At 42.7% G+C, this 10,567-nt stretch overlaps 1 protein-coding gene across 2 annotated transcripts in view; it reads right to left on the minus strand.

The window, feature by feature from the left end:
- NFATC3 (nuclear factor of activated T cells 3) overlaps window positions 1–10,308 on the minus strand; it is a 76,786-nt gene extending 66,478 nt beyond the window's left edge. For both annotated transcript variants that reach the window (XM_074157821.1, XM_074157820.1), the window contains exon 1: window positions 10,209–10,308. In XM_074157821.1, coding sequence (XP_074013922.1) covers window positions 10,209–10,308 — 100 coding nt within the window. The remainder of the gene's footprint in view (window positions 1–10,208) is intronic.
- Window positions 10,309–10,567: the final 259 nt, after the last annotated feature.

Consider the following 10,567-nt stretch of genomic DNA (forward strand, 5'->3'; position numbering starts at 1 on the left):
GCAGTGCACTAACATAAACACCTGTACACATACACAACAGACAGGATGGCAGGCTTTAGGACATGGGGAGGAACCAGCAACCAGGACAGGAACTGAAGTTGTTTTCTCTATCAAATAAAAACGTAACATGCAACTAAACCCTTAGGCCTGGTGTGCACTTAAACTAGAATTTAGAATGTAGCTGTCTCAGGCTACATCCAACTTCATCCTGAAGTAACGGAATTAAGTTCCAAATAGGGAAATAAGTCATGAAATTTTATTTGGCAATAGGAAAAACAGATGAAATAAACATGAAAATCAAATGCATCTGCTTAAGCCATAAGCACGTTTCAAAAAATTTTGTACTTGGAGTTAAATTTTTTATACTTGGAGTTAATCCTCAGTGCTTTGACATACGCTGATAAAAACTGATGTACAAAGCAGGTAAAAAGTCCACCTTGTAACTGTGAAGTTCAACAAGAATTAGTCATTCTAAGTTCAGTTACAAGAACAGAAAATAGCAACCGAAGTGCTAGGCAGTGTTTATACCTGTGCCTTCTCCAGCTCTCCTGGTATTTCTGGTTGATTATGAAGTACGTGTTTAAATGAAAACTTTATAGAGTGTGTGGTTCAGCATTTAAGGATTATAAATTAATACTCTAACAGGTTAAGACAGAAAATACTTACTTTCTGCTTTAAAAATCTGTAAGTTCTATGGGCTCCTCTTTGCTTCCTTTTTTTCTGTCTGGATATGCCATTCAAGAGGGTACGGTATTTTACTGCGCAATACCCTTGTGGACAAAACAGAAGCTGTTGCTCTGCAGTTTGATGATGAAGCCTCATTTGTCATACAGTGTCAGACAGAAAATCAGCTTAACATGGCCCAGCAGTTCAGAAATATTAAGAAATACACCGTGGCCTTCAGAGAGATTCTTAAAATGACACAATGCATCCATGCAGCAATTACTAACACACGGTATTAACAGCCTCTTTGTCACTGCTATTTTGAAGATGAAGTACATTATTCCATATGATCAGTTGTTAGGATTTGTGCAAGGACCACAGCCCTGCAGTCCCAGAGCATCTAGTGCATGTAGACATGGGAACTGAGAGAAGACTGAGCACTCCAAAACTGGTGCGTTGTGCCTGACCCACAGGAAGACGACTGATCATAAAGATAAGTGAGGACATAAGGCAAATACTGATCGAGGAGAATAAGGAAATGATGTCCTGCAGTTGCCAGCCAAAGGTTAGTCTAGGTTCTTCTTCATATTGCAGCCCAATTTATCATCCACAACCTAACTCCTCCTTTATGGGGGCAAAATTAACAGACTTCATAAAAGGCTCTCCTTTCTGGTTCCGGTTTATGCTGTACGTGCAAACTGACACCCTCACCTAACTACCTACATGGATGCCTTTACCACTGATCAACCCCTAACACCAATGAGCTGGCTGACAGCAACCTGCCTCTCTCTAGGGACTCTTCCAGGTTTATAGTCTGCTCCAGTCCTGAACCAAACACTGAGCAGAAAACAAGTTTCCAATATCTGAATGTGTAAGTAGGGCCATAGCAAAGAAGACAGGAGCATGCAAGAAAATGGGTATTTTAATTTATAGGAGAGCATGGTGACACAGGCTAGGGTCTGAGTGGGGAGAGGTTAGACAACAAAAGGAGGGGAGACCAAAATGGGGACCTGCCTCTTTCTGTTTATCAAACAGAGCATGGCACAGAGACTGAGAACTGGTATTGATAGCATCTGAACAAACTAGTTTTGGAACTCTTCACACCTCAGCAAAATCACACTATACTTCTGCAGCTGTCCTACAGCATGAGAGAGGGCAAACCATTCCACAGCAGGCAATCCTACCATAGAGGTAACTCAGTATTTCACTAATATATTCTATAATATAGCTTTAATGTACACTTCAGGTGCACAAAACTGCCAGGCTCTCTACCTCAAAGGACTGAAATGAGCCTGAATGATATTCTAAAACTTTGCTGTTTTCCCAGCTGCTCACATGAATGTAGAATCAGAGACATCTTGGATTCACTTTGCTAAGATTGCCACAGTAAGCATAACGGGCAGAAACAGCAATCAAACAGCCAAACGAGAAAGGGGAAGCTGAAGCTGAGCAGAAACACCATTTTTTCAGCAGCTTTCAGAATGATCCCCCAAAATACGAGGGAGATCACGTTAACATGCTTCACAAACATGTCACATGCATGCCCTGAAACTTTGCATCTCTTCATAGAGTCCTAAATTTATTCCAGCAGGAGCAGAGGTTTCACCACACACTGTACCTAATCAGTCTGACCTCCTGCCCCCAACCCGAAAAGCTAGGCAATTTGAGAGACAGTGGCATTTGCTCTCAGATGCCTAAATTTGACAAATTACACTGATGAAATACAGAGACTCTGACCTAATCTAAAGAAGCTATGCAAAATACAGAATGTTGACAGATTTTCTTAGTGGTTCTTTGGATTAGGCCACACATTCTCTTGTGGCCTTGTCACTTGAGTACAGTTATCCCAAACACCGTTAAAGCATTTTGTAATTAGACAGTTATTCCATCTCCTCATCTCCTTTGTGCTCTTGATTTAGGGAGCAACTACTAGAAAGCAGCTAAATTACACAAATCATTGTAAACATTATTACACCTTACTAAGTAGCCATCAAAAGCAGTGAATCATTGTCACCAATTCATTCTGGTGACCGTTCATTCTGGCACCTCCTCATTCTGGTTTTAGAGCATGCTTTCATTTGGGGTACAAAGATACAAAGGGTTACTCTGTAAAACAATTTTAGTTAGAATGTAACAGTTTGTTCCCTGTACCAATTATAATCAGTCACTATTTCATTCCCTCTCCAGCAATAGTACAAATGCTGCTTGTCACTGAATTTATGTTTAAGCGGTCTTTCGATTTTTTTTTTCTATTTACCAAAACCATTAAAAAAAATTAAAATCTGGGATTTAAAAAAAACATTTCTCCCATCATTTGTTCCTAAAAAGCGCAGTTAGCATCCACTAAAACATGAAGAGGCTCACCACTGAATTCAAAGTTACTTGCCTCCTGCAATCTTTTATAACCTCACACAAGAAAAAGGAAAGATCTCAGTTTGAAAGGACCTAAGCGTAAGTCCAAAGGGAATATTTACAAGATTTCAAAAATAACCCTCTCCACCAACCTGTTAAAAATCGAACAGAAAAATCCAACTTCATCCAGTTGCCATATTTTGCAGATTTTTGCCATATTGAAAATATTTCTCATTTTTAGAGGTGATGACTGATCTTCAAAAAGCAGCCTCAGAAGTCATTTTTTAAACAAGCAATTGCTATTAATCTAAATATTAATATGAATAATATGATTCTACATTTCTAGGACTAATAAATTAGCTGTAAATACCTGGTAATGTTTCTACCTACAAATGTCTTTTATGCAGCCTCAAATGAAGTTTTTGTTTCTGCTTTAAAAAACAAACCAACCAATGCACAAAACACCCAAAACAAAAAAACCCACCCCAAACAAAAATGCAACACAGCACAAACCCAACCCAAACCCAGAGTTCTACTTTCATGAATTTATTGCTGAAACATCATGGGTTTGTAGTCAGATCCTCAGAAAGCTGATTCTTCTCTCCTTCCCCTCGGTACATAAAAATGAGGACTGGTCCTCCCAAAGAAAACTGACAGAAGTATCTTCTCTTCCATCGCACCTATCGTCTTTTCTCTGAAAAGCAACCACAAGCATTCAATGCCACTGCGACACTTAATCAGAAGAGCCATGTAAATGATTAAATTCAGCTGTTCAGTTAACTCATGGGATGTGCAGGCCACAACACAGCCCAAAAGCCTGCTTATCAACCAGTTCTACAGATTTAAACTCGTCTCCCCTGAATGACTATGAACAGTCCCATAGGTTTTTTTTTTAGTGTTGCATTTCGGTGGCGTTTCACAAGAATACTCACAGATGGGCGTACTAAAGGTGGAAGGGAATGTTGGCTTGTTAATAAGCTTGCTCCTGCCTTGCAATTTTACTTAGCCTTACTGATCATTTCACTCATCTTAAATTCCACTGTCATTCGAACCCCACATGGCACGCCTGGACAAATGCAAGGACTTGGATGTTGTTTTACAGGCTGGGCTGGCTGCCAAGCCTGCTCCACATACTTCCCTGGCCCACTAGGGCAGCTTTAGGCAACAACTCCCGTATTTACGTTATTGCTGTGAACAGCCAAACTGCTACTTACTATTGACCCAGGCCCAATCTACTCTCATTTCTCGCCCATTCACAGCAACATGACTTATTTGGCTACTCTTCGGGTGGGATACGATAAACTGCTTGCAGTCGTACAACACAAACAAAAGGGAAAAGACTATCATGCTTTAAGCAGAGGGGTACTTTTTACTTTGGAGAAAGAGCAAGCTTATTTCTAAATTTTCAGACATACATAAGATAAAAGCATTAGCACAAATGCTTTTGTACCCTGCCCATCTCCCACATCCCAGCTCTCAGGGTTTTCGTTTGTACCGCACCCATAATTCAGATGGGAGGGAAGAGGACAGCAGGTGAGGTGTGGGTATGAATTCACACACAAAATAAGTGACATTTTGTCAAACTAGGGATCTTTTTCAAATCCCCGCATTCTATAGTGATTCTTGATGCACTACGTAGTGATCCAAGAACCATAGGCCAAACCATAAAAGTTACGAAATTAGATCAGGTGCAACTACCACTGCCTCGCCAGAGAACACAAGAGATTTTGGTATTTTGCAAAACGGTCTCGTCCTGGTCAAGCTTTATCAAAATCGGCAACACCTCATTTAGTCAGCGTACTGTGAAAAACCACAACATATTCAAACATGTCAGCTTCCCAGGATTATCAACTTAATCTGTTACTCTCAATGGCCAGGCAATCCCGACTCCATCGATACCAGATTGGACTTCAGCACACATTTTCCTTTGGTTCTTCCTCAGGGTCTCTCTAAGTTATCCTGAAGTCACAAGGCTTGTGTCACACACCCTCTATTTTTGGTCAGATGCAGCTGTTTGGTTTCCCCCCTCCCCTGCCCTCCATCAGCAGATTATATAACCACAGCCTATGGCTGATTTGCACTGTATCCCTGCCTGTCAATCCTTCACGCCCAGATACCAGCATCCACCAGCTTGTAAAATGACAGTAACTAAATTCCCCTCAAGTGGTGGTTCCTATCACAATATGTTTAATGCTTGATATCTAATAAACACACAAACGCTTCTGTTAAAAAAGTATCATTTATGTTTAAGGGCAAAAAAAAGAACTGAAGCAACTTGTTCATTCATTCCTTTCTTCAAGTTGGACCAGTTGATCCTAGTCTTAATCCACAGGAGCACCCTTTTATACAGCAAATGTTTACAGACCAGCAGAGAGAGCTGTATTTATATGGATGGCTCAAACTATACATATAAACCACAGAGTTACCATCCTGTGCAAAGACTCTCTGTCCTACCAATTTATATAGGCAAGACAAACCTAAACAGAATAATAAGACTTGAAAAAGGAATAAAACTTCAGGTGAACCACATAGATGTACAAGACGGCTTGTTAAAAAGACTTCAGAAGATTACATCTCACAAGTTTCTCTTACTCAGCTAAGGAAAGCAAGCTTTGTGGCAGTTCTGGATCAGAAGTACACAATCACAAAAATTGATTTCACCAAGCACACCCCTCAGTCAGTTCACACCTCAGGTTCACAATTATTGCCAGCACCCAGCCCTTCATTTTCCACTCAGTCTAACTATGAGACTACTCTCTTCCCTACCACAATTTGACTTTCTTAGTACTGCTTACCTTAACCACCATCTTAGAGAAAAGAACAAAAAGTTCAAGCACACTGCAAACTTCTGTAAACAACTTCGGCTGTTTTCTACTCCCTACCAACAATACCCGACAGCAATACCTGTCACAAACACACATTTAAGAAGTGAGGAAGAATACTTTACATATTAATGATCAAGGCAAAGCTATAAAGACTAGTATTGTGGTGGTGCTTCAGTACAAATCATTGATTTTAAGACTTTTACTACATAACTAAATTAAATGACAAATAGTGCCAGTTTTTGCTACGGAGAACTCTATCTAATTACTGAGGAAAAACAGCATCCGTCATTGCTTCACAGCACTTAAAAAACAGGCAGGAGGTAACTGCTGAGCAGCCCAAGCAGCTCAAGCAGCTCTCAGATGCTCATACAGCAAGAAGGTCAGACACAGAAACCTTCAAAAGAAAAAGATCGGGTATTACTTTGACAGTCACAATGGCAAAAAAGCGTATTTCAATCCTGACATTCAGTAGCAGCCTCAAACCAATAAGCTAGTAGCTCTAAGCTAGAGGGAAAAAAACCTCAAAGGAGAACAAGAGTATAGAAGTTTTCAAATAAACTAAAGATTCAAATTCAGATACACTGTCCTTATCCAGAGCAAGGCTCCAGCTCGCAAAGATGTTTTGAGTTGTCACTAAATTTGTTATAGAACTGGGATATTTTTTCATACCACACTTTTCAGGAGAAAAGTAAGAGAGATCGAGAGATTCATCTGTAACAAGATTACTAAATAGCATTACTTAACCAAACATTAAGTCGCAGGAAACATGGAGAACCTCTTTTCAGCTTGTTTCATAGTCTCCAAGAAAATAAGACAGGTAATATGAACTAGAAGTCCAAGGAGGGTACATTTATCAGTACTTCTAAAGCACTCATAGTTTGGGAAAACAAATAAACAAAATCAACCAAGTATGACTGCTTATATTGAATTTCTCTAATGTGAATTTCTCCTCCTTTGCTTCATAACCCAAGAACAAAAGGTGGGTGTAAGGGTGAAAATTCTACATATTACTCTGTTTTACTGGGTAACAAAACCTTAGCCCATCTTTGACTCCTAGAAGACGTCATCAGAAATAACAGGAACAATTTAGGCAGGATTCTGAACAGCAGTATCAATAACTCATCTGTCAGGATTTCCTAAGTAATTCAATAATTCATTTTCTGGATATTGAACAGTTTGCAGCCTCTAATTTTAAGTCAGTCCCCATTTCACATACCAACAGGAAATAATTTTGGATGTTACAGAACCTTACAAGATGCAGAATACCCAGCTTAGAACTACATAGCCCAAGTTCTTTAAAGGCCCTTACCTTGTAAAAACTCATTCTTTAAAATAGAAGATGAACACTTCAAGTAAAAATTCACCTGAAGAAACAATCATAGCAACTTGTATCTGCTCCCCTTTTGCAGTCCGGCACTGAAACACCACACTGCATCCTCAGCGGAGTTTTTAACAGTGAAGACCTTAATGCAGTTTATTTGCTTAATGCTTAATAAATTCTAGGCAAACTTCCCAAAACTATACTGAATAGTATTGCAAAACTGGGGGGGTGAAGGGGATGGGGGGCATCATTAGAAAAGTATTCAAGTTAAAAATCAACTCTTCAAGTGTCACATATCACATCTCAAAAATCTCTTCATTAAGATGACCAAACACGGTGGCACCTCAAACATGTTACTTGACAAAGTTAGTTACATGACAATCTATTTTAGTAGACTGTACAGGACCTGAACGATACTGTAATTCAAATGCCTACTTCGGCATTTCAAACGCAACTGATATAAGGTGGCAAGATGCAATCAGCTGCTACTGCAACTAACCAAACAGTTCCGCAAGAAAGAGTATACCAAAGAGATTTGGTTTGCTTCAGAATGCTCTATAGCATTACCTTTTGGCATCAGAGGCCTGAATTATTTTGTCAGAAAAAGAGGAAGCTCATTAGTATCTCAAACTGTACTACCTGTTTTGAGCGCTGAACACTACCAAATCAGAGTGAGAATTTCTTTCTTCTTTGGGACAAGGACACTGAACTATCAGAAGAAAAGAACAAGATTTTGCAGAAGGTGCTTAGTATGCAACTTCCATTTAAAAGTAGCTGAAGCGCTTTTGACAACCTCCTGAGCAAATTTTTACCTTAGTGCACAAGCAATATGAAGTGGGCTACCCCTTTGATGTCAAGTGAAGTATGCTGCAAAGATTGCAGTATTAGACTACAAGCTTTCAAGCATCTTTAACCCATCTTTCACGCATTCCCCTCTGCAGGAGGAACTACAACTTTCAGATCAAGCGTACAAGCACTGCTGCAGAACATTAGTCCCAATTCCAGCCACTTAGCACAAAACTAAGTATGTTAGTTCTACTATCCTGCAACCCACTGTTATGTTACCCACTGCAACCCACATATGTTATGTTATATTGTTCTGTATAGTAGCTCTGAATCCCAGTTGATTTAATTTCTCTTATTGCCCTTTTAATGTCACAAAAAAGGTAATCTACTGCCTAGGACTAGCATTTTCTTAGTAGTTCAGAAATCTAAAGTATATTAAATGAAGTAATAGCTCACTTTTTCTTGCTTTTGATTAAAAATACAGTTCAAGATAAAATAGAATCAGAATACTTTTAATAGAATACTTGAAGGCAGAGACCCATGCTAACCCTTTCCCCAGAAGGCCACATCTGTGCACAGCAGGCGAGATCATCTCCAGTATTCCACAAAACAGTGAAATTACTGAGATACAGATGCAGGATTCCTTACTGAAAGCTTACAGCAAACAAATCAGTTCATGGGCTGAATATCACATTTTCAAATTTGCCTTAAAAATAGTTTTAACTTATCACGTGTGGAAAATTCTCTATATTCAGAGTAGCATCTGAACTGCTTGTTAAGGAATGCTGCCAAAATACAAACGTTATAAAAAGTGAATTGAGTACCACGAGTACTTCCAGTTTTCTGAGCAACTTGCTTCTCATTCTTATCTATCGTTGACAGAGGAGCATAGTTTAGGCTACTAGTATTATGTGAAAAGAATAAAAATAGGGGTTTCATAATAATTTTTGTTGTAATCTGTTAACATTCCCTGTTGTTTTCATATGGGTACTGTAATGCATTTATTTGGCTAGCAGAACTCAGGCCCCTTTCCCAAAAGCACCATCTGCTATTCCACTAAATTGGAAAATAGGCAAAGAAAATCTCTCCTTATCAGAAGGAATCTGTAACTAAATCTTAGCATCAGGAAAGTTAGAGGCTTTGCAAGAAGTTAATCCCGAGTGTTTACACTGGGTTACATACAGGCTGTATCAAACAATTTTGTTTCTAATCAACTTATGCAGAAAAGCCAGTCAGAGGACAACACAACATGGCTGCATCGCTTAGCTTGGATGCAATCACGCTTCAGAGCTCTATCTTATCATCTAACCCGGCAGAGTTAAGACGGTGCATTACCAATTAATACTTATTTCAAGTAGGTCAGAAAAAAAAAAAAAAAAGCAGCACGCAGCCACGGAACTCCGGTAGAGCTACACATCTGGCTCCTAAGGATTCCCCGCACCACAGTTTACAGGGAATACTTTATTTTCTGCAGTTTAAAGAAATACGAGGGTTTGTTTTGTTGTTTGTTTTTTTTTTTTTTAAATGGGATTTTTCAAGCTCCAATACTATAATAAAAGAGAGTAACGTGTGAGCACCCCGAAATGCGTGCGTTTTCTCCCTACACGCGGAGCCAGACCGCCACCGCACCGCAGGAGGCGGCGTTTCGCCCACCCGCACGTCCCTACACCGCCTTCCTAAGGACGCACCGGAGCAGCCTCGAGGCTTTATATTACGGGGATCAGTTCGGCCGAAACTTTTCACGGCAAGAGCCCCCAACGAGTCTCTCCTCCAGCCCCGTTAAGGTTCGGTTCCGGATCCCAGGCCCGGCTGTGCCTCACCGGGACCCCCCGCCGATCGCCAAGGGGACGGCAGGCGGGTGTCGCCCTCCCCCGGCCCCACCAGACCCAAACCGCCAGAGCCGCGGCCTCCCCCCGCGAAGCCCCCGGGAGAGGCTCCTCCCGCACGACGCCACTTCTTGGGTTTCTTTCCCCGGAGAAAGTTTGTAACGGCGGTGAGAGGCCCGGCCCCGCCGGCGGCATCGCCCCCCTCCCTCCCCCCGCCTCAGCCCCCCTCCCGCGGCCGGGGCGGGGAGCGGCGCCTGAAGCGGCCGCAGGCTGAAGGAGGAGGGACGGCGCCGCTCCCCCCCACCCCCCCGCGGTCTCCCGCCTCCCGCGGTGGCGGGGCAGGCAGCACACCCCCCCCCCCCCCCCAGCCTTCGCCTGAGGAAAACAGGAAGCCGACCCCCTCCCCGACACCGGCCCGGCCGCGGAAGAGCGCACCTGCAGGCCCCAGCGGCGGCCCGGGGCCGGGCTGCCCGTCTTCCCCGAAGATCAGCCTGAAGTCGAACTCGTCGGTGGCGCCGCAGTTTGCCGTAGTCATGGGTTTGGCCGGCGAGGCGTAAGCCCAGACCCCCGTCGCCCTGCCGGGCCGCGCCGGGCTCCTGCCGGGCCGGGCTGCGCTGGCCGCCGCCGCCGCCGCCGCCCCTCAGGGCCGCCTCATAACACCGGATGGCGCCGCGGGAGAGGGAGGGGGCGGGGGAGAGAGGGAGGGAGGGGAGCGCGCGGGGAGGCGGCGGCGCGAGCGGCGGCTCGGGCCCCTGCGCCAGCTCCCGCGGCCGGGCGCCTTCTGTCACTCACGC

Source organism: Numenius arquata, chromosome 13, assembly GCF_964106895.1.
Source record: "Numenius arquata chromosome 13, bNumArq3.hap1.1, whole genome shotgun sequence".
NCBI lineage: Eukaryota > Metazoa > Chordata > Aves > Charadriiformes > Scolopacidae > Numenius > Numenius arquata.